Source organism: Rhea pennata, chromosome 1, assembly GCF_028389875.1.
Source record: "Rhea pennata isolate bPtePen1 chromosome 1, bPtePen1.pri, whole genome shotgun sequence".
NCBI classification, from domain to species: domain Eukaryota; kingdom Metazoa; phylum Chordata; class Aves; order Rheiformes; family Rheidae; genus Rhea; species Rhea pennata.
This window is the reverse complement of record NC_084663.1, coordinates 138,776,223-138,801,597: the sequence shown is the minus strand read 5'-3', so window position 1 is coordinate 138,801,597 and position 25,375 is coordinate 138,776,223. Positions and strand designations below refer to the sequence as shown.

Genomic DNA, 25,375 nt, shown 5'->3' with positions numbered 1-25,375 from the left:
CATGGCTTCCTCTGCCTGCTTTCAGGTTTCTCCCACTCGGCCTTCACGTTCGGTATCGAGAGCCACATCAGCCAGTCCAACATCAATGGAACACTAGTGCCACCTGCCGCACTCATCTCCATCCTCCAGAAGGGGCTCCAGTATGTGGAGGCTGAGATCAGCATCAACGAAGTAAGTCCCCCCCCCCCCCACCTCCGCCACCGCCAGAGCTCCCCAGCTCATGCAGCATCACTTTGGGGGCCAACCTTAACAGCCCAAATAATCCTGAGTTTCTCCTGACGTGGTTCCATTTTGTTCCTCTTTCCTGTATTGCCCCACCCCCAACAGAGTGCTGAAAAGCTCTGGAGATATATATATACATAGAGAGAGTGAGAGAGAGAGAGAAAGAGAGAGAGAGATTACAGTCTTCAGCCATGGGTTTGAGGGTTCACTTCAATGAATTTTATTGAACTCCGACTAACAAAGTCAACAAATCACAAGTGCACAGATTCTTGCAGCAAACAAGAAAATATATGTATGTGTGTTTACAGTCTTGTGTTTTCAAGGTCACAGCAGGATTTGACAGGAAAGACCTGTAGTGTGGGTTAAAACTTCAGCCTTTGTCTCTCTTAGAAGCCAGTACTGCATGCAAGCCATGATAAGCCTGATCAAAAGTCCGTAGAAGTCACTGGAGGGATTCTTTTTGATTTCAGTGGCTTTGGCTCCAACCATATAAAGCCCAAGCATTGTCCCATCATGTACATGGTGAAGGAACTGTGGATAAATTTTAATCCTGGCTGGGCCACTGTTGTCTATGTGGATTGTGTAAGCAGCCAGCAAAGTGCCTCTGCTCTCATATTGCACTGCTTGGAGAAACGAAGGGAGTATGTAGGAAAAAAAAATAGTATTTTTGCCCTGCTGACCTTAAAAGCATGATGCTTCAGGGGGGAATGAAGCATGACAGATAAGCAAGTGCTGCATCGCAAAAATTTGCTATAGATGTTCGTAATTGTCAGAGATCTGCAATAATTAATAATACATAAAAACCTTTTGCTTTTTCCTCTATAGCTAAATGTAGTATGTGAAGAAGCATGGGTGAGAAAAAAAAGGAATATAAAAAAGAGAAATGATTGCATTTGTAATGTGTGATTTGGAAACTCATTTGGTTTTATCAGTAGCATTCTGTATAGTTTTCTTTTTAAGACCTGATACCATGTTTAAGGGTTGTGTATATGTTATTTTTTAATTGAAGCAATGACATTTGACATTCATGCCTAGCTGCGCTTTGATGCAGTTGTAATAACAAACCACTGTTAGGAATCTGTCTCAATTTGCTGCTACTTAACATTTTGCCCTATACTTGAAATTGGATCTACACAGTTGGACACTTCCATCCATGAACAGCAAGTTCAGGTTGTATGAAAGCCGTATGGATCTATTGCTATGAATCTCACTTGGGGATTCAGAATTGACCTCAGTTCGGACAATGATCTAGAAATATGTGTGTTGGTGCCATTAAGGTTTATGATGTTCTCATAGTGGTTTGATTCTGTTCAAATACATACTTCTTAAGTATGTTACAGCAAAAGAAGTCAATCATTTTGAAGTCTAGTCCCCAATAGTAGCTACATACAGGCTTCTGTATGTGCATGTCACATACAGTGTAATCAGTGAGTCTCCAAGCTCATGTTTATGAAGTGGCGGTATTATTTATGAATCATGGAAAGACAGCCATGGAAGTGGTCTAGAGAGCAATTTTACAGTTAAAAATTTTAAATGCCAAAAATCCATTGGCAACCATTCTTTTCATTGCATAACAAGGACTTGAGCCAGTATTCAAATAAATGTGTGTAAAGACACTTACATTAAAAAATGTTGAGGGGAAACAATGTCTATATTTGTCTTTTCTAATGACTCTTCCCTCCTTTATCTTCTTCATGAGGAAACAAGTATGTATTATCTTAATATTGTCATTGTAAGGGATAATTAAATGAACAGTCCAACAGAAGCATACTAGTCAGCCAAATTACTGTTTTTTCGTATTAGTTATTTTTATCCATTAAAAATGATACTGTTTCCCAGCTGCTTCATCTGTCCACATTCTAACTCGTATTCTTAAAACCCCAAACTTTCACTGCTGGGTCTTGTTTACTTCAAATAATTAAATAGAGTTTGAAAGAGATCATTAAAATGGCACTTTGTTGAGACTACAAAACATTTATGCCATATTTAAGATAATGGGAAGGTTCAAGTGAGGCTAAGTTAAGTAGATACAGCCGTTTTTGGCCTGAGTCTGTATTAAGTCGTTAAAAGTAGCCCTTAAAGGTTAATTTAGTTGATTCTTAACCCTGAAGCCTAATTAATGAAAATCTAAATGTAAGTCCTAACTATTTGTCCATGAAACTGAAAAACAAAAATAAAAAAGGAGAAAATAATAGTATAGCAGTCCTGTAAAATCAGCTACAACTGGTGGTGCAAGACTGGTGAGTGCAGTACTACAAACTGCTGAATTTGTGCATATGTCTTGTTTTGTCTGAGGTTCATCATTTGTCTGCCACTTCCATTCAAATGTCACTGCTAATGCAGCAAGAAAAACAATTCAGCCAAAGTCTGTTTCTCAGTTTTAGCCATGACTCATTATTTCAAAATGTAAAATAAAGAGAAACTTTGTCATCATTCAGACAATTTGATTTTCATAGCATATTTTTTGCATGTGTAAATAGCTTCTATACCTGACTTACAAAAAATTGCAATAAATTACCTGTTCACAGAACAGATTTCTAAGTTGAATATGAACACCATCATAGTGGATGTGAGAGAGAGATGGACCATAGAAGTGTGGCACTGTAAGTTAAGTCAAGGTGCAGTATCTTCGCACAAACTAGTTCAGTCAGTGTCTCTTTAGGGTGACCTCTTTGCATTCCTTGTCCATAGTGAAGATCTTGAACCTACAATTTTACTGCTGCTCATTTTCCCTGCAGGATGGTACAGTATTTGATGGCAGGCCAATAGAATCACTGTCTCTGATAGACGCGGTGATGCCTGATGTTGTACAGACCCGGCAGCAAGCATTCAGAGAGAAACTAGCTCAGCAACAAGCCAGTGCAGCAGCAGCGGCAGCAGCAACGGCAGCAACAGCGGGAGCAACGACAACTGCTGTTTCCCAGCAGAACACACCAAAGAACGGAGAAGCCACTGTGAATGGAGAGGAGAATGGGGCACATGCAATAAGTAAGCCAACATGTGCAGCTGCTTTCTGTTACTGGGGTAGATTTGGGTTTGAATAATACTCTTGTAGTTGGTTGCCATCCATAACGTGACAAGACTCAGGGGAATTATTCCAGGAGGAGGTGTATTTTTGGAAGGCTGCTGAGTGAACATCGTATTTCCTGTCAGCGTGCTCTGTTTTACTGGTGCCTTCTCAGAATCCAGAAACTTCAGCTATCTTCAAAACTGCAAGTTGAAGCTGGTGTCATGAAGTGGAGCTGCATGCTGTTACCTTTAGCAGGCTACCCGAGCTTCATCAATATTATCAGCTTTATAAGTGCTTTTAGGCAATTGATAAACAGTTTTTAGACAGTTGATAAAAATTAGGACAAACTGTAGCTACAGTTGATCATTTTGGCCAGACTGATAATTAAAATAATATAAACTGGGAAGGAGATAGGCTAAGAGGTTGGGATTTACAAGCCATATATGTATTGGTAAATGAAACATCACCAGAGCATAGTTTTGAACACTATTCTGTGATAGCCCTGGCCTTATTACCATGGTCCTTGACACATTTTGGCCTGTACAGGCTAGCCATCTTAGTACAGTATGGTCAAGTACAAAATAGAGGATAGCATGGGCCAGGAACTATTCCCAGAAAACAGTTTGGATACAGCCAATGTTGTATTGAAGGCATAGAGGACAGTATTCCTAATCTATTTTATTTAAGAGTACCTGCTTAGTCATACGGGCCACTGCAAATATCTAAATAAATGTTAGCTTCCCTAGACTTCCTTAGTCTATGTGAAAAATCAGAGTCTTCAAGAGCTCTGAATTCACCTTTGTTTATTGATGACACAGGGAGACTAAGCTAGACATAGTTAGACATATAAAACAAGAACTGCACATACCAGCATGTGTAACTAAATCTTGATGGCTGTGTTGACATTGTGGGGCAGATATGATTAATGGGTCTGGTTTCTGAGTGCAAACCATGCTAGGGCACTGGCTGCCCTCTGAAATAAGAACTTAATCCCTAATTTCCCTCAAAAAAAATGCAGCAGAACGTGCTTGGCAGGTTTTGTGGGAAGCTCCAGTAGCTCCTTGGCTTAGACAAACAGGAGGTCAGGGCTGTAGTCATGCAATGGAGTGTATTTGTTCTGCAGTGTAGATACCTTTATCAGTCTCCATCTTCTCTTTTATCTGAACAGATTCCACTATGAGCCAGTCAAAAAAATGTTCACAAACTAGGTTTTTCTTTGGAGAACTCCAATTCAACAGGATAGTTTTCCCCAATAAAACTGCAGTGATTTAAATTATACTTTTCCTTTGAGAAAACAATTGTAAAGAAGTTCTGAAAATTTCCAAAATAATATCTCTTTCTAGACTAAAGAGTTATTGTTTTACTTCAGAATGATCCTTTGCTTTGAAATTGAACTTATTTCATATATAAAGTGGTAAAAAAAGATATGAAAATACTTGTAAATGTATCAAACTGTGACATTTTGTTTGTTGACCCTTTCCTTCAGCTCATTTGTGAATTTGGGGAACTTCTTCCTATCTCAGAACAAAAAATAAATTCTGAAGGTAGAAAACTGATTAGCAGATCATCACTAGCACAGATCCTGTCAGATTTGCTTCTTCTTGATCTGAAAAAACTCACATGCTATTGTATTTAAAAAAAGGAAAGCCTTGCAGATCACTTCAGATGTATCTTCACGTTCTACACCGTGATCTCTCAGATTTGCCATTTGCATCTTTGAAAAAAAGTAATTCTCACAATAATTTTTAATAGAACTATTTTCATGAACAGTTACAGACCTTTCTTGGAATATTTATGAAGAAGTCCTGTATGACTTAATATATCATCCAGGAGCTTTGCCTGGAGTAGGATGTCAGTAACTGACGTTGTGTTGTCCTGTAAAATTTCACCGAGGTAGGATTCATGTCAACAAATGAGGTGTTCCGCCAGACAGCAAATTTCTATTCCACCATACAGCAAATTTCAAAGCATAACTATGGATACGCAACCTGCCAGGCAGACAGGTTAACAGAGCAGTGGAAATGGAAAGACAGAGGTCATTGGGGAGTAGCTGGCCAGCTGGCACATGCTGTTGACAGCTGCTGTTGTACCAGTTACTCATCATGGGCAAAGAGGTGAGGTCTGCAGTTTAAGGAGAAACAGGCTTTGGAGAGAAGCTGCTGAGAAATACAAGGGCAGTGGCTCTCTGTTGTGTGTGTCACCTTGGGAGAACTGTAGCCTTTCTGTCTGGGTTATTCAGGGTATATCAGCAAGGTGGTGGAGCACAGCTGAAGGCTGAGGAATATACATGGAAGATGCACACAAAACTGCAAAACTGGCATTTTCACTCTTGAACAGATCTGTTTAAACAATGAACTGCAAGAGATCTGCTTCAGTAATTGTCAGCAACCACTAGAAATAAAGACTCTTAACAAATCTAGTGGATAATATATTGCATGGGTCTGATTAGCTTTCTTACACTCTTATTTCTCCTTTTTATGGTAAAGGTATAAAAATATGTTAGTTCAATAATAAGTCATACCCTTTCCTTTCATAGGGTTCAGAAAGTCTGTTTAGTCTAGGATAGAATAAGACAAAGGGTCTTGCAAAAGTTTAGGTTAGGACAGAAGGCATAGGATAGGATAGGATAAAAGCTTAGGATAGCACATAGGATGGGTAAGGTGAAAGCTGGGAGACCTACTGGGGTAAAGGGCTGCTGATATGAAAGATGTGAGAAGATTCCCAAACCATCATTTCCACTACTGTCAGGTCCCACAGAACTGATTTTAAATGGTGTCTTAGTCTTTAATCATAATCTGGAAATCACCAATATATCAACCTGTCAAAAAAAAGGAGGGGGGGGCAAGAAAAAGAAAAAACAGAGAAGGAGATGTCTTTTCTTTGGGAAGTTATCTAGTTTACATTTATTCTCATATGGAGTTCTCCTGGACACTGTAACTCTTCAAAAAAAATTGTTAATGTATTTAATATAATAAGATAGAAAATATTTTTATATGTACTGTACATAATATAATTAGTATACTATGATAGGAAGGGTGATTTGATCTAAGAAAGGGAAAAAGAAAAAAAAATCTAACCATAGTAACCATTTGAGGCACAGATTTAAAAAAATAAAAATAAAATTGCTACCTTCTTTTGCTGTTTCATGGTAATGTTTTCAGCTTTAAGTCAGCTTAAAAAATAATAATAAAAAAATCAGTATGTGGAAATGGAGCCAAACTTTGGATTGGTTTCCAACTCAAATTTAGTGTCATTTGTTTCATTATTTTTGCAAAGATTGGCTTGGGTTTAAGGAAAAAAATGTCAACAAAAGAAACCTGAGCCCTGTTCTTTTATTAAAATTGTGGCCATAAAGAACAGCTTCAATGAATGGCCTGTCAAAGATTTAATTTAAAAAAAAACACATTTCCTGAGAAAACTCAGGTTTAGATCTTAAAATAACTTTTTTTTTTAATCTGGTGGAAAAATAAAGAAACGGTTGAAATCACTCACTGATGTTTTAAAATTGTATTTTTTAAAAAAAAATCATAAAAGTTTGGAGGATCGTAACTTTTAATTTCCAGTAGGTTTAGGTTTTTAATATGTTCGAGGGAAAAAATTACAAGAACATGATGTATTTTTAACCAGAAGGTTCCTGGCCTTTAGAAAATGATTTGTATTAACATTTCAGCACAGTCCTCCAATGTGTGACCTGTTCACTGTATTTTTCACCTATGAAAATCTGTTGCATTTGGTAGAACTGTCTCGTCTTTTTCGAGGATCCTGTGTGCAAGAATTTTCTAATCCTAAGATACTAAAAAAAAAAAAAGAGAGAGAGAGAGAGTCTATTCCTAATGATTACTGTGTCTGGTTAATGATTACTGTATCTGGAGATTTCTAGTTCCCTTTACATCTATAGTATCCGTAGCCATAGGAAAGCAGAATTTTCAGATAAGAAAGGGCTCAAACTAGCTCACACTGTACAAGGAGCTCAGCCCTCATTACTAGGGTATCATCTTGTACTCTAGGGTTCTGCAATTTTTTGTTGTTTAAGTAGCCAAGTCTTTTTTATATTACTAGTTTCTATCTGAATTTGCAAAGAGCCTGAAGCAGTATTGCAAAAGTAGGAACTGTCCCATTTGTTCAATGGGGCATTTTAAATCACGTGCTTAGCAGTAGCAGTCTAAATATGAATGTTACAGACTATTTAATTACTGATAAAAACAAGAAAATACACATAATATGAAAATTTGCAAACATTTTTGGGAAGACTCGACATTTATCTCCCCCTCTTATTCTGCACAATTGAAGATTGTCAAAAGGAGTAGTAGAAAATAATAATAGAAAATAATTCTGGAGGTGTTCGGCCACTCCCAAAAGAAAATCAGTCTTGCATACACCAGTGCAGGTATCAGCTGATCAAGGTTTCTTTTTCATAGCAAGACCATCTTTCTTTTCAGCAATTAATAACATTGCAAGTGTGTATTTAGGTTCTTCCATCTGGCCATGTACAAAGGAAAAAATTCTAAGAATCGGATGGCTTTGCCCTGATAGCACCTCATAACTCTGGGACCTGGGAGTAATGCTGTTTCCAAGCCTTCATTTGATTTTACTCAAGAGTGAAAAGCAGCTCTGCCTTTAGAGCCAGGCAGGTGACACTAGGATCATATCTGGTAAGAGCAGCTCTCATTTAAATTTTTCAAATTAAAGTACTTGAAAGATGTTACCTCTTGACTTGCCCCCAGTTTCCAACTCATACTGTGAATAGGACACAGAGGAACGCATAATCATTACCATGCTGCTGGTTTTCTCATCAAAGTATGCTTTAAAACAGGTGATTTTCTACTGTGGTTAGAAACAGAAGGTCGTGGGTTCTGGGCTCCTATCTTCTGGTTGGTTTTGATAGTGCATTACCCTGATTACCCAGAATATCATATCAGAGTTTCCAGTTGCTAATGTCAGGCTAGATCTCGAGCATTATTATATCCTGACAGTATTAATTTTAGTAGTTACACACATGAGGAGTTATCAAGGGCAATGATTTACGTATGAACTTAGCAGAGGTGTAGGTTTTACAAACAGACATTTGTAATATGTTAATTTTTATATGACGAGTCCATAGATAGTAAGTATAGTTAAAAATACAAGTATTTTGAATGAGGAATGTGAACTATGAAACTACTGTTATCTGTTTCCTAATTTTAATACTCAAAGCAATGCCATGTAACTCACTGAATTACATGTGAGTCTTCAGCATAGCTAGGGCACAGACTGCACACCCCATAATTAATAAGGTACCCAACAAAATATGCTATTGGAAGCGCTGTTTATGCAACTCGGTAAAAATTAGACTGAGCAGATCAAAGTAGTTGAAAGCATGGGCAAGGGTAGAAATCTGGAGATCTTCCTTCCGATGGCAATTGTATACTATCACAGTCTGCTTTGCCAGGCAATGGGCAATAGCTCAGCAGGGCATGATATTGGGACAGATGGCTGATTTTAAATACCATAAACTTGTGGCAATAAAGAAACATAATTATTTCACTTGTGAACCTATGGATCTCCATATGTGATTAAAGAATGACTAACTAAAAGATTTAACCCAGGATAAGGACTTGGACTTTGATCAATCAGAGCAGATCAGCTGGCCAAGAAATTGATTAAATAACCTGAGGCTGCCTCTCTTGACAGCCTGCCACGTACCTGCTCTTGGATGTGCTTTTTGTGAAATGGGCTACACTTCTGTATGTAACATCTGTTATCTGTTGTTTCAGTTTGTTACCTGTCCTTGATTGGTGTCTTGTTCACAGAGGATAATAATCTTGTGTTGCTGCCAGGAAGTGTAGTTTGAGCTGAAAATGATGAAGATTTATACTGAAGCGATGAAAATCTGGAGTGAAAACATTGTTCGTGGTGCAAATTGGAACGAATTGCTGCCACTAAGAAATTCATCATTTTAAATTTGCTTTATTTTTTCCTTAAGGAAATGCAAGAGCTTTGTAAAAAACAAAGTTCCTTAGACTGCAAAAAACCCACCAAAATTGCAGCATGCAGGTTAAGTATATCTATGCATCATTGGTTCCTTTGCATAAATCATGAAACCCTAAAGTAAGGTGATCACACTCTGTTTTCCTGTAGTGCTCAGGGAATGAGGCCCTTATTTGGTATATCCATCATCTGTCAGTAACCCCACATATTTCTTTCTGGACACCCTTCAAGAAACTGGATGTGCTGTATGTTACTTTCCTAAAAGAACAACATAGAGCTTTCTCAAGTGCAGTAATATGCTATTTTAATAAATCCTTAAGTCATTTTTTTATAAATTCAGCTTCAAAAAATATACTGAAGTAAATGCTAACCATTTTTTTCTAGAAAAACTACATGCATTTATACAGAATATTTTGGAAAGTTCTACATTTTGAAGAACTATCATAACTTTGAATTACCCTAAGGAAGAAAATAGAATAATGTGGTCAGTGACACAATACAGTACGTTATTTGTAATGTGTTCATTGCATTAAGCTTTAGCCTGTGGGTAGCCAGCTATTTTTAAAGCAGATCTAACATCATCTTGCAGACTACTTATATTCGGCTATGTCTCCTTACAGATAATCATTCAAAGCCAATGGAAATTGACGGGGATGTTGAAATTCCTCCTAACAAAGCAACAGTCCTTCGGGGCCATGAATCAGAGGTGTTCATCTGTGCCTGGAACCCTGTCAGTGACCTGCTGGCATCTGGGTAAGAGCATGACTGAAACTAGCTACTGCAATTGGAGCTTATTTAGAGACGCAAGAACGTGAGAGCATGCGCTAGAGATTAACAAGACTTCTCTCTACTGTTTTTCCAGGCTGCAACTGTTTTTTTTCAGCAGTACCCTAGCTGTGTAGGAGCTTAGTAACAGTAAGGTGACACAGAATATCAAGCACTTCCACATTAAAGATGTGCTAGGATAGAGCACCTAGAATGCTCTCTATAGTCCTGAGTACACACGGAGTATTTTGAATATTTTTAAAAAAATAATGGAAAATTCTTAAAATATTGAATGATCGTGTGATCCGCTCTGATTCTTCTTACTTAATGGTGTACACTTGGGTCTCAGAAAGTCTTTGTCATCCAAGCTTTCTTTGAAGAAGTATCAAAACTTTAAAACAGAATTATCTTTGGCTTATGTCTGCATTAACATGGCGCAGCACAATAGGAACAGGTCTATAGAGCAAAACACTTGTGTGAGGACATTATGTCCCAGTGGTTCTATTGGGGAGGGGTACTTCAAGCTAGACATAATTTTGTCGTAAAAACTGAATGTTCAAGAGTGGTTTGAGGGCATATTTTGATTTAATTTCATTGAAAAGGAGTCCCTCCAGTTTGTGCTCCCCAGGATTGCTATGCATTCAGAACCAAAATGTGGTAAGCGGGATAACAAGGAAATGCATTTACAAAGCATATTCCTGATCCAAACTAAAATGCTAATAATATACATACCTGTAAGAGCTACATTGAGACACTGTCAAAAACTGCATTTGTCCATGCTTAGAATTAAACATTAAAATGAAGGCTCAGATGAAGAAGTCTAACTGGGAACCTGAAGGAAAGCTGATAAAAGAGAGAGAAGAGGGATGAGTCTTCATGATGTACAGCTATTCAACATATTTCTGAAAGGAAGAAATGTCCTTATTCTGTTCCCAAATTTTTGCAAGATCATCAGTATAGTCTTCTTCTAAGGTTGACTGAATATATGAAAATGAGGGGTTAGAGTGCAAATGTAAAAGAATAAATAGGAAAAATAAAAGTCATTGGCAGAAATAAATACAAGTTGTAGAAACAGCACAAGATCTGTAAGAAAGGGAAGACAACAGTCTGTTGAAGAAAAGAGTAATTTCTGATAACAAAATAGATTTTAGAAGACAGAATTCTTTTAAATGTCCTTTTTATTCTGAAAAGTCCAAAGCTAATAGTACTTTTAGTATCTGTAACACAAGGTATATTCATATATTCATTTTAAATGGATATAGTGGCAGAAATTGCAAAAATGCGTGTAGATTTTTTGGATGAAATACTTTGGTTGTCAGCTCTTTTTTTCCATAGGCTTAATGGCCTTTTGATTTGTGACAGAGTCTGTGGTTGATACCATGATTCAGACAAGCAGTAGTAATAACAGACACACTCTTCTGCCTTGCATTTACTATGCTTTCTGCTAACCATATTCCTCTACCCACTCAGCCTTGTAGTGTCTCAGGCAGTATTTCTACACAGTATTACTTATCCCTAGCAAAGGTCAACCCAAATTACTATTATTAGGAACATAAGAAGGGACCTCTTGGTCATGAAGGAGGCAAGAGTGAAAGAGTTCTTTCATACAGATAGTTCTCTTCCAAGGACATAATTGAGAGAGCTATAGAATGAGATTTATTTAATGTATAAATGAAAAATATTTTAAGACTGACATGCCTGAAAAAACTATGGCATATAATATTCCTTAATCTTCCTGGTCCAAACCTGAGCAAATGTTTCAAGGGAAAAGAAAAAAGTGTCAAACGAAGGCAAAGATTCTGTGATATTAATGAAATGTTACTACATACATAATGATTTGTAAATCAACAACAAGTTATCCTGAACTAACTTGATCCTGTATTACTCATTTGACGTTTCAGTATATGCCTAAATACGGTGATTAACCATAGGTAATCATGACATAATATTGAAACCCCCACAGATTAAGGTGTGAGAATTTAATTAATCATAGTAAATTGTTTTCATGGTTGGTTCTTACTAAAGATGAAAATTTAGAGAAAATTTCATAAAAATGTGGAATAACTTTCCAGATGTGGAGACAAATTTACAGAGAAGATTCAATGGCTCTCTTCAGAGCTGTTATCTTAACCTCTTCATTTAGGATCATTCAAATCTGGACTGAATATGTTGATCTGATAGAGTTTCTTTAGCCCTCAGCCTCCACTGTTATCCTAAATAGTGCATTTTTAATGGTAAATTTACCCATTATGGTATTTATTTGAATTTTGTGAAAGATAGTCTTCAGGTGATAGGTCAGCCCAACCACATTATTTAAGGAAAATCCATGGGGAGAAAGGATACCATACGGAATTATCCTTTAGGCACACGTGGTGATGCCTGAGATGAAGTAAAGAATGCTGCTTTATTCTGGAGAGCATCTACGTAGCTGATCTTAGACATCTACTCAAGTGCTCTGTCCCTCTGCAGGGGACATCTCTCAACTCATTCTATAGGGAATTAAGACCTCATCAGTTAGCTTTTGCATCGATAGGTATCTCTGGGTATCTGATTCACCTCTTTGCCAGTACTTGCCATTCCTATCCTGGTTCCTGAGGCACTGTAGCTTGCAGTCCTAGCATGCATAGTTTAAACCATGCAGAATCTGATAAACCAGAGTATGTACTGCAGCGACTAAGGAGTCAGGTACAGTTTAATTCTGCTGCAGGGCACTAAACACCAGTAGTTGGATGGGGCAAAGAGCACAGGACATTGATATTTTTAACAGCTTCAGCTAAACCTGGAGGATGACAATCAAAACCATTAGTCAGATGTCATACCTTGCATTTGCCTTTACCCTTAAATTACAGATTTTTATTAATAAGTTTTGCTACTGATTTTGGAAGCACATAAATACACACATGGCTGGAAAGTACGTTCAGGTTCTATTTCTCATGCAGACTGATGGCAATGCAATGAAAATAAAAATTGTTTAAGTTCATGCACCTCCTGATCGGATTTTAGCCTGCTCACAAGAAACAAAGCATGCGAATTCAGTTAGCCTTCAGATAATGCAGCAATGATTGCCATATAAAGCCTACATGATTGAAATGGCATCGAATGCACAGAAAAAAAAAATAAGCCAAAGAAAGAGAACCGATTGTTTCTTTATGCTATTGCACAAAAAAAAGTGTTTGATATGTCTTGCATAATTATGGTAAGAGTTATCATATATGGGTAAAGTATGTATTACAGCATCAACTAAATGAGGGGAAAAAATCCCTGAGCTCTTCAGTATGCTACAGTTCTGTTTGTCCTGTACAAATTGATGAATGCTTCCAAAATGAAAACTACAGTTAATTTGATGTGCCAGTCCTGAACTGTTATATTCTATAGTAGCCATATTGTCCTGCCCAGCCCTTAATTTTCTTGTACTTTCCCATCTGCCTGACTGTACTTTTCTGCTGCCCTTTAAAAATACATTTTTTGATAAGTGAAAGAAGAGATTTCCTCTGACTATATACCGCTTAGTACAGTGGACCTCAGTATATTACAAAGTATTTTCTTCAAGCTGTAGGTTATACAACTAATAAATTTCTCTAACAGTTAACATTTTAGAAAGCATTCTGATGTAATCTTCAAAGCACTGGAAGAGTAACACAGGTATAAGATCTAATCCAAAACAAATTGTGTATGAGGATTTGTTTGCAGAATAAAGTATCTGAAACTAGAGCATGAGTTTCCAAATGTAGTGGTATCCCACTGAGAAAGGGAGTTTGATTTTTGATGTTCCATCCACTCATTCACAGACTTTCAAGATAGGAAGGCTAGCACAGCAACGTGTGCTGTCTGGACTTTATAAAGGGCTGTTAAAAAAATGGAGACAGGCACCTCTCTGATAAAATAGCCAGAAAATAATACATACAGTCAGCTACTCTTTCCTGTTCCACCACACCTTAAAGAGGAGAATGGGAGAGACCAGAGATATCAGTAAAGCCTATCAAAGGCTTAAGCGTCACCAGATGCTTATGAGAAGGATGCTTAGATATTGTGAAGGGAAGTATTATAATAATACAGCAAAATGCATACATACAGACATGTAAGGGGATTAATTATCTATTATGAAACAAATCAACATTCTAAAGCAAATAAATGCTTAAAAGATTTTGGACATGTAAAATGAAATGTAAATAGTTGGCCAAATCTCAAGCCATCCTCAGCCATATTTCAGATTCTGCCCTTCTCTGCAAAGACTGCTTTCTTCCGTGAAATATCTTTCAGTATCTGCTTTAATTTTATGACACATATAAGTTATTTCAGATGCTTATGTTCCATGGATAGTGCAGAAACCCATTACAGCTACCTCCACATTAGTAAACTAAACACGCCTGGGAATATTCTTAGGCATTGAGGCCAGCTGACAGAGAATGACCTGTATCTATGCTAGCAAACTGCCTTGGCTGCAGGCAGGGTAGCTGCCTACAACCTGCATATTTGGAGTTGTCTCTGAACCATTCTACCCACCAAGCTATGCCCAGGAATTATTCAGGGAGAGTGTCTGCACCTGGAATGCGCCAATAGGCCTTAATGGCCCTGACAGACATTGCGAGTTCAAGCAGACCAAATTCTGGCCTAGGGATAATCAATCAGTTTGCTAACATAGGTAGTCCTGGTCTAGTAACCAAGTATGCTTATGAGCATGCTTGAATTTCTTAGCGTTGAAACAGACTGTGAATGTCAACGTTGCGGCAGCTTGAACTCTGGAAGCTTTTCTAGTTAAAATTAGGATGCGTCTGTGTACACATCCAGCTGCTACTTTCAGGAACATGCTCTGTTCTGTTACATCCAGCAAGGTCCTTTAAGCAACCCTCATAGCCCCAAAGCAGGTGGCTTGGCATCATTCCCAAAACCCAGCGGTAGATTTCTTTGCTCATCTTTGCTGATCTGCACCAGCCTCTTTCACAGGAGGGGACTCTGTCTCTTCCAGAGCATCATGTGCCCCTTAGTGCTCCTTAGTTAATGAAGTAATCAGCTATAGAAGCCATTTTTCACAAAGTTTTAGGATTGTGGCTGTGTTTCTCAGAAGCAAGAAAAGATGTTTCTAGATCGTCTTCTGATATCACCTCTATGATGTATATAATGCTTTGAATTACCATATTCCTCATACCAGTTGTACAGGAGCTGTTTTGACTTACCCAGCCGTACCTGCTATTGCAGATTTCAGACTCCTCAAACAGTCCTAATTCTTTTAACTACAAGGGTTGATTTATTAGCAAGTGACTTTATTGAAGCCTATTTCTTCACTGCATCAAATCCTTAATGCAAAATGTTTAACCATTAGGTGAGGTTTGCTTGAACAAGCAATACTGTAGAATCAGTAGCAACAGAGAGCCTTCTGCTAAAGCTTAGGCACTAAAATCTTCCTCTGGATACCTCCAAGATACTTCCCTCTACTGACTCCCTAGGATATGTAAGCACTTATTTTGAGAGACCTGCTTCATTAGCAAAAAATTAGATTCATAAATTTGGAGGAGGGGTTCCTTCCCTTTATGCCTTTAATAATCTCTTTTAAAATAAAATAATAACTAATCTAACCTATTTAAGCCAGAAGTGCTAAGTATACATTTTAGCAATATTGCATAACAGTGTAACAGTAAATACAATACTTGGAACTGGATATTAGAAATAACAAGGTGCAAGAGTCATCTTGCAAGTATCTTTACACAACTGCAGCTATTTTAATCTCTGTGCTGACAGTTATGGAATGGGGATTTTATATGTCACAAATAAAGCTCTGCAAGCATTTGTCCACCTGGATTCATGGGGGCTGAAGAGCATGAAATAAAATTCTTTCAGAACTAAGCCTTCCAAAAATTTGGCAATATTCTACCCTAGTGCAGAACAGTACTCTATTACTCAAATGTTCATGACTTGCATGTTGGAATGAGCTGTTTTATCATGCAGATAGAAATGCTTCTGCGGGCTAAGAAGATTAAATATCTTTCTGAATTGTGTTTGAACTACAGTCTTCTAATAAGGCAGGATTCACTGAATCATTCAGCAGAAATCAGAATACTTTCCAGAGTAGAGAACATTCTTTTTTTTTTCCCAGCAACAAAAGGGAAGACTCCCAAATACCCCTGCCACACACTGATACCTTGTGTAGCCTAAGGAGGAAGAAAATGGAAAAACAAAATTAAAACACTGGAAAGTAAGATTGTCCAAGCACAGCCAGAATATTGAAAAACAAAACAGAACCCTTTTAGAAGTAGCAAAAACAAAATTGTGCTTGATAGCCAAGAGCTGAGTGTTTTATTCAAAGGGTCCAGTAACAAACTGCATTATTACAATGAGGGCAGGCCTGGCTTAGAACCTGCTATAGCAGAGAAGCCAGCACTGAAGGAATTTCCTAGATCGTTAGCATGTTAACCCATAACCCAAGCCTATAAAAGGCTTATATGTTCCCACTATTGTAAATTATCACAAATAAAAATATTCCTTAACTTCTAGGCCTCATGATTAATTTCATTAATTTAGAAATCAGCAATAAAGAGTTACATTACAATTACAGCTTTGTATGATGACAAAAATTATCCTGACTTAAATTATTTTATTCACTAGTGTGAAAGATGAGTGCCAGAAATGAAAGAATGGCTGCATAGCAGTAGGCTGTGGTTAGCCTGGCAAAGCCCAGGCTTTGCAGCTTCCAATAAAGGTTTCAGAGCAGGTGGGAGGCACATTCCCCATCCATGCGATGACCCGACAGAGCTCTGAGCCGGTAGCATAGGCAGAGGGGTTTTTGCTCTTCTAGTTGAACCATTTTCATGTAAAATCTGGCTAAATTATAAATATTTGTATTGGGGATAATAGAGAAATATACAAAGATCAATCAAGTTTGGCCCTTGAAAAGTATGATGCTTTTCAAGTTTTCCTTGAATTTTTACTATCAATAAGTAAAATGTTTTATTAGTAGATCAGAATCAAATTTTAAATTCTCTTGTGAAACATTTCCTTTTCATGGAAACATGCGTTATCAAAGCAAAAATGGATCAAAAATGGACCTCAGGAATTTAGGAGAATTACCTTCTCTGCTTGCTACTCTACAGGAAAGGAAGTTTTAATCATTGCTTAGAAAAAGACAGGAAAAGGTGAACCTGTGAAGTATACAGACAATGAAATTTCGTTTGGACTGTATGAATTCTAAGAAACATATTGAAGGTTCTAATTCTGCTCCAAGAATGTTTCTGTTTACTGTGTATAAATGAAAGTAACCCTCTGGGCAAAACAAGCAATCCATTGTACAAACAGTTTTATTGATTATTTTTTAAAAAGTTAGGTGTGGGGAGGACGTGAGAGACAAATCCCAATAAACTGGAAAGCATAATATATTCCGCTTTGTTGCAAATTGATTTGTGACCTCAGAGACATTTTTCATTGGAAGAAAGGCTTATGCAAACTGAAAATAAAGGTATGATTTATGAGAAGATTATGTTAAACTCTTCACTTCCTCCTCACAACTTTCTCTAGAAAACATCAGAATTTTAGTCTGCAATAAAAACATCTTCTTAGAAAATACTCAGTCTATAAAACAGATTAACATCCTAATGCTGTCTCTATCTTGCTATCTCTCATCAAGAAAAAAAAAACTCTCTTATGTCAATAGTTATTTTGCCACTTTTTTGAACAACATGAGCTAAGCAGCCAAGCTCCAGACAGCAAAGGACTCTATAGACAAGACAAAGTGAATTTAAATTACCTTTGTATTTTCCTAATCTTTAGCTCCCATAGTTTGATTTAATGCTGAGAGACTGCTCTGCAAATAGCTTCTGTCAGAGGCTGTGCTCTGGACTGTCCTGAACAGAAGTGGAAAAAGTACTTTATGAAAGAGCAGCGTCCAACTTAAAGGCAGCCTTGTGTTCTCCTCCTGCTCCTGCCGTGGTTGTCAGAGGAGCTCGGGCTGAACCAAGGAGCTGGCGCTGCAGCAGCCTTGTGACACAGTTAGAAGTCCTCTTCCCCCAGCCGCTGCTGCCGTGACACTCTGCACTTCTGCAAATGGTGACCCTGCAGGTCTGGTCGCATTGTCCTCAGAGCAGACTAGGACTCTGGAGCACCAGGGACTCTACAAACCCTTAGGACTTTAGGTATCTTTATGTGACATTTTGGGGGAGGCAGGCAGGCAGAGCCTTTGTGTTTCTATCTTTATTTGGTTTTCCACAGTGTTACGTGTTTGTAATGTGAAGTTCCCCAAGACTATCTCAGTTACAGTGATCTGATCTTTATATAGGAAGTGCAAAATGTAGAGCACAAGCAAATGTCTTTTGGGTAAAACTGTTCTGAATAAAGCAAATAATGTTAAGATGTGAATTCAAATTATATATGTAATTTAAACATGTTAGCATTAAAGAAAAAGTTTGCCAGCTTAGAGACTGCAGGAAAGACAGAATTGGAAGGAAAAAAAAAAAAAAAAGTTGCATTTTAAAGGCTGGGATGAGGTGTTCTCTCAATCAAAAATATAACTGGAGGTTTTCACTTTGTTGAGTGGACTCAACGAGAAGTGTTCATGTTTCCACATTTGCTTTATAGATCAGGAGACTCAACGGCCAGAATATGGAATCTCAATGAAAACAGCAACAGTGGTTCCACTCAACTAGTTCTGAGGCACTGTATAAGAGAAGGAGGACATGATGTCCCCAGCAATAAGGATGTGACTTCATTGGACTGGAATGTAAGTTAGCTTCTAGGACTGGGCATGGTTTTTAACTGTCTAAATTTAATTCAGAGGCGATTACAGCTGCTGCTCCATATCTTTTGTATCTGAGGTGGCCAGAACCTCTGTCCTGACCTACTGACCTCTTGTTTCACATACTCGTAATAGACTGAACTTTCTCCTATACACTTGAATTTTCCAGGACTCTAGCCAGCTTTGAGTTTAAAAATGATGTATTAATGTATCTATTTTTAGGAGCATGAGTAAAAATAGCTAACTTACATATGAAGATTAAGCAAGCAGTCTATGAACTAATGAAGCCTGATTAATTGTGTATTTGCATCTCATGGTTAATTTATTTTGGTATGTGAGGAGGTGTAAGTGCCAGTGAAGCTTTTCCTGAGGTTGAAACATTTATGGAGACCCCCTTCTATTTGAGTACCGTGGTGCATAACAAAACGTATTCACACAATAGTCTTCCTTTTGGTAGGAGCATGTGTAGTCATTGTGCCACTGCACAAAACAACTTCCCCTATATTTTGTTTATTCGAGACAATGAATTAAGTTGATAAATAGTACAGAAAGAACAGGTGGGTTAAGAAACTAAATAAAGATAAAAGCAAGTGTTCATTATTTGTTTCCTTAGGACATCGTGGTGAAGAAATATTGTTGAAATATTGAGGAAAACTGAGTTGAGGAGTGTGAAGAGGGAGGTTGCATGGAGGAGAAAAGTTGGCAAAAACTGATAGGAAAGGGCAACCTCTAGTAGTTCTTTATATTTACAGACTTGATCACTGATACTTCCCTCCTTCCTGGTGCTGTTACCACCTTTGTTCTCACTAGATGGTTGTATACACCATCTAGTGTATATCTTAATGAAATTGGCTTGGTTTTGATATTTTTTCCCTGCATCATTTTATATTTGAATTAAATCTACAACTGCTCTGACTCGCTGTTTTTGGAGGATTGGAATGGACATATGTTTTAGAGGATTATTTTATTCTTTTTCCTAAATTTCTGTTCATGATGCTAGAAAAGCCATCTGCTTTTACTGTTTACTTAGAACCACAATATTAATCATATTCCACTATGAAATTTTCACACTGGTTAATATATTAAATTAGTTCCTCTCTTCTATTTTATGTGATTTACACTGTAATAAGAAATGTCATTTAAGCAGTGCTTGTTAGACGTTAATTCTAGAGGTCATATTCAGATCATGTCCTTTGGCACCAAGGGCAAGATTCATCTCCCGTAGCTTTAATCACCTAACCTAGTTATACAGGTTTCCACAAAAGTCAGCAGAAACAAAAATGTGTGTGTGCTTTGGTGGTGGTCTGGGGATAGTCTAAAGCAAATGGGATCCTGAATTACACTCCAGAGGTGGATGATGCTATCAGTTGTAGAGAAAGGCTGTTAGACTAACTCCAAACTTCTGGACTTCTGGAGATAAATGAGGTGAATTTTAACTCTAACACAGCAGCTGAAATATCTTAACCAGTAAATGCCTAGCTCCAGCAGTACTTGTCTCACCAGGCTGCAGGGTCAGTTTTCTTCCTGATTATTCTCTTACTCTGGCCCAAAGATTTTGCATTCTTGGCTACAGAGGAGCTAACCTTTGAGGAAGGATTCCATCCAGCAGAGTATATATATTTGCTGACTATGATTAACTGGCTTGTTTCTAGTAGGTGAAACCCATGAATTCGGCTTTGCTCAGGCTATCTGTCATAGTAGTGTGCCTCTGAGCATGTGTGTGAATCTGTGTTTAGACAGCGTGGAACAGCTTCTTTTTGTTAGATAGCATTTGAGGCATTAAAGGTGAGTGTAGGTGGCCTAGATGCCTGAATTTCACTGAACTGGGATTTAGTTAGGATTTAGGTGATCTGTTGATGATTTAGAGGCCCTTTATGGCTAAGAAGTAATATCTGTTTATTAACTGGAAAAATCCCATAGAGGTTGTTGTATTGTGCTTTCCTTTTCCAGTCATTTTGATTAGATTACTCTATGTGATGGTGCAATCCAATATTTCACAGTAAAATAGAGAATTTCATTTCCTCTTTGATATCTGCTGTACTAACCTCTAATTTAGATAATAATGTTATAAATAAATAGCTATAATGCTATTAGCTGTCTCACTGTGAGGGCTCAGATTTACAGGAAAGTGTAATGCATCAAACAAAAAAAAGATTGATTGAAATATATTTCATCTAGTATTTACCTTAGACATTTATATATATCCTAACAGAGTGATGGAACACTATTGGCTACAGGATCATACGATGGTTTTGCAAGAATATGGACAGAAGATGGTAAGTCACACAATAATTACTGTTCTTAAGCAGTTAACAGCAATGAACTGTAATTTGGCTAACTTAAGATTAAATGGTAATTCTGACTTTTTCTTTATTACAGGTAACCTTGCAAGCACCTTAGGTCAACATAAAGGTCCCATATTTGCCCTGAAATGGAACAAAAAGGGGAATTATATTTTAAGTGCTGGAGTCGATAAAGTGAGTTTTAAAAATGCCTAATTCGGATGTATAAATGTGTTTATTCAGTGAGCTTGGGCTGATGAATTTTGTAAGATGATTTTCTTCTGCCCTAGGAGTCCTGGGGAGTTTGCTTTCTTTAATTTGTTTAATTTCTTTTAATTTAGTAGGCCTTGATTTCCTCAGATTAAGCAGTTGATTGTGTTTTTGAGGCTGCATAAATGTGTACTATTTTTCTGTTAATTTTTTTTAACATATCTCCATTGTGCCCCCTGTGCAAAATCAGATCTTAAATGTTTTTCAGATAAAGAAAGAACTAATTTCCTTACTTATACATATAGTTTTATCAAGTATTTCAAGGGAAGGAAGTAGCCAGCTCATCTGATTTTTTGCACCTGAATACAGTATAAGGTTTTGTTGGCAAATGTGCAAAATATGGTGGTACTGAACTCAAAATAAAGCAAAACGTGGTAGTTTCCGCTGAGTGCATATTAAGAGATTAAAATGAGTGGAGGATGAGTGAGGGATGTACACAAACCCATTAAAACTCAAACAAGAAAGTAAACACCATTAATCTTGCCTAACTTTAGATGCCTAGAAAGTTAGATGTCTATGTCATCCTTGGCTTCCTTTATAAAATTAGGAGATAAAAAAAGGCACTTCCAGAAGGTGAGTTGTGTGGCCCATGTTACAGTGAGATGTATTGCCTGCATCCCTTTCCATCAACTTACAAAGGGATCCCAGGGGAACTAGCTCAGACCTGACTTCCAGATGAATCTGACTTACAGATGAATCCTGTATTTTCACGTATTTGTGAAAATGGAAACTTAGAGTTTTATTCATTTAATACTGACTTACATGCAGCTACACTGATCTCCCAATGGTAGTTCCATTATCCTGGCAAACTTACATTCCCCATAGCAGCAGTGATTTTTTAGATGATCTATTATCAGCCAGATGAGGCATCCTTAATTTATTCTCTGGAAGTATATAATCCTAATAAATTGACAATTCAGTCATCAGATAGTATTCAGTTCTGCATGGGGTTGCTTAAGTATGCTGTAAGTATGGATTAAACCTGCAGTAAACAAATTACACTTCAGTGTGTCCCACCACAGTGGCAGTAAGATAAACATTTCATGTGATAATTTAATTTTTTTAAATTAGCATCACTAAGTTTTATAGTACTTGCAACTTAGAAAAAAGGAAAAGACTACTTTAAGAAAGATAGTAACTGAAACATCTGTAATAAAATGCTTATATATAACAAAATTTTTAGTATTGTCTTCTAACCTCATCCAGAGAAAACATGCCCATACTCAGTAGTTACATTGCTTCCTCTGTAGGGGGGGATACTTGTGTTTCTATACTTAGGTTAGTGTTCTGTAATATTTGGAAGTGATTTCTGTTTATTCAGCTGTGCAGCATACAAGGCTCTCTGCAGTCAGTAATTTTATCAGACCATCTTTTAGAATTACTCCTCAGTGAAGTCTCTCTCTCTCTTTGTTTTGCTGTTAATCGCCAAGCTGAATCATCACTAATCTTTTTTTTTTCCCTCTTCCCTCTGGATACAGACAACAATAATTTGGGATGCTCACACAGGGGAAGCTAAACAGCAGTTTCCTTTCCATTCAGGTAATTTCTATGTAACTCTTGATAGTAAAATGAAATGCACTTTTTACTTTTGTCAGTCTGATGTATCCTTTTGTAAAAATGTGTCTGCCAGATCTGTAATCTGAATTACAAACCAAGGTTTTTGTGCCATAACTCCCCTGAACATCATGGCTTATGGGTTTATCTTTTTTCAGAAAGATGGGATTCTCTGAAAATCAGCTGTGAAAGTCAAAGTAAACTCTTAGAGAAGATTTATACACCAGCTGTGCCTGCCTACTTGATTCTATCAGTATTGATATATGCTTGAATAGGATCAAGGCTAAAATGGTGGCTTGTAAAGACACATTTAAATTGAGTCTTCTGGGATCTCTTCCTGCTAAGGCTCTAGTTGCAATGAAGCTAACTTCAGAGAGAAGCAGATACAGATCTCTCAAAAGTTTGAATGCACCCTTGCAAACATGGATGTCCTCAGGAATTTCTCAGTTTTTAAGTTTGACTTGAAGTGTAGTTCTTTTGTATTTGGTTTGTCTAATTAGCAGAAATCTCAATTACCAGCTCTGAGATTCAAAACCTCCCTGCACCAAAACCTTATTTGGACAACTGTTCATAGATCTTGTCTGCTTCCAGAAGGCAGGAGACACTCAAGGTACTAAGTAATCTTGAGTAACAGGCAATCATTAATGTAATCTTAAATTCACTTGAGACCAGCCTGGTTGACTGAATTCATAATCCAAACTTGATAAGTTGTCACAATGAAATATTTTTATGGGGCATAGGCAAACTTGAGTTTTTAACTACCAAAACATTCCAGATTCTGATGCTAGAAATATTGTGGTCTTTCCATATAGTGATAGTCTTCTAGTCTGTAGTCTTCCTGTGTAACTGCTATAACCAGCTAATCCATTTTTAAATACAGTAGGCTTACTCAAAGTGCTTAATGGTGTTTAAAAACATACATTTTCCTACTAATACAAAAACATTTAATTCCCACGTGCTTTTCAGGTGAATTGCTAGTTCTCACTCTTACATTCTCACAGATGTTATTAACATGCAGTGACAACAGAAATAGTAATTCAACAGAAGATACAAAGTATATCTTTGCACACAGCAGATCCACACTCTGTATTTTTGCCATTTATCTTCTCGGTTACTAGTTCAACTGTCAGTTTGGAGGAGTTGGTGTTTGTTGACAGATTTTCTCATGTGGCATTTATTTATCATAGCTGTTCTGTTGGAGCAAACTTTGCTCGGTATAGTGGTGTAGTTAATGAAATTCAAAATATTAAAAATAAAATTTAAATTCAATACTAATCCTAACTACTAAGCAGGTGCATATTCAAAACATAGTTGTCCTTTCAGAATGATGTTCACTGAAATTTAACTGTCTACCGGTGTGATGTGCATCATGGACACACCACTCTCTTCTGCTTTTAGCTAATTGAAAGCTTGACTGTGTCTTCCATACAATCTACCAAAGTCCATCTGTATTATTAGACTGCAAAAAATAGGATTATTACATGTGCTGTTCATCTTTCAGCCCTAAGACATTGCTGAAGTGTGAATGTGGAGAGGCTAACATTTTTTAAATTTCAAGTGTGCTTTCCTAGTGAAGTAAAAAGGAGTTAGTGATTAAGTAAATTGTTGATAGGCCAAAAATATAGGTCCAGTAGTTCCTTAAAATCTTTGCCTTCATGTAAGTAGACATCTTTGCCCTCAAGTAAGCAGGGCATCACCTTTGTCATCACCTGAGTCTAAAGCCACAAAGACCTCACTTTGTCCTCCTTGCATCACGTATTCGGCAGAACAAAATTATAAAAAATTATTTACCATATCTGGGATCTGAAAGCCTTATCTAAAGAAGGATTAAAAGGTGGCATTTTAAAAACTAAAATTGTAGACTAGACAGACTACAGTCCTCCTAACACATATTCATGGAGTTCAAAGTCTAGCGATAGCTGGCCTAGGTATGATGTAAAATTCTTACTTTCAGCTCCTTTAAAACAACTTGTTTAGGTCACACAGATATGGACAAAGTGGTCATCTTAGAGACTGTCATCTTAAGTGAGACTCCTTTGTCTTAAGTCTTGAAAGCCTCCATATCCTTAATGTTCCCAGGTAACTTCAGGGTTTTATGGTTCAAATATGTAAGTATGTGGATAAGTAGATTTTACCTAAGGTTTCATCATTCTATGGTTAAGTTTTAGTGGCCATCAGAGGACATTCAATCAAAACCATATTCACAAAGCTTATTACTTTAAAATGGAATAAAATAATCCACATTTCACATCTACTGATAGAAATATACTGATGTTTATGCACTCAGGAAAACAATTTAAGTGGTAGAGTAGAAGGTATTCGTACCATCCAGTTTTAGACGTCTTAAGTGCCCTGAATCACTCTGTGCAGACATTTAGCTCTCTACTGTTGAATAATTCTAAATCACACATATGTTTGATGAGTAAAAGCTTAAATTAACTGTAATTACTGAATTACTGTAACATTTTATTGTTCATATTTATTTTAGCTGCATTTCTTCAGGTTTGTTGCTTCTTTTATTAGATGGCATTCTGATTGCTTTTAAGCAATTGACTAGTAACCTGTTTGGAGACACTTCTTTGGCAA

General features: G+C 37.1%; 1 protein-coding gene across 7 annotated transcripts in view; it reads left to right on the top strand.

The window, feature by feature from the left end:
- Positions 1-25,375, top strand: part of TBL1X (transducin beta like 1 X-linked) — a 204,543-nt gene that overhangs the window by 163,877 nt on the left and 15,291 nt on the right. For all 7 annotated transcript variants that reach the window (XM_062601262.1, XM_062601296.1, XM_062601277.1 and 4 more), the window contains 7 exons: positions 26-171; positions 2,961-3,210; positions 9,820-9,952; positions 18,527-18,668; positions 20,896-20,959; positions 21,063-21,160; positions 22,714-22,774. In XM_062601262.1, the coding sequence (XP_062457246.1) occupies positions 26-171; positions 2,961-3,210; positions 9,820-9,952; positions 18,527-18,668; positions 20,896-20,959; positions 21,063-21,160; positions 22,714-22,774 (894 nt within the window). The remainder of the gene's footprint in view (positions 1-25; positions 172-2,960; positions 3,211-9,819; positions 9,953-18,526; positions 18,669-20,895; positions 20,960-21,062; positions 21,161-22,713; positions 22,775-25,375) is intronic.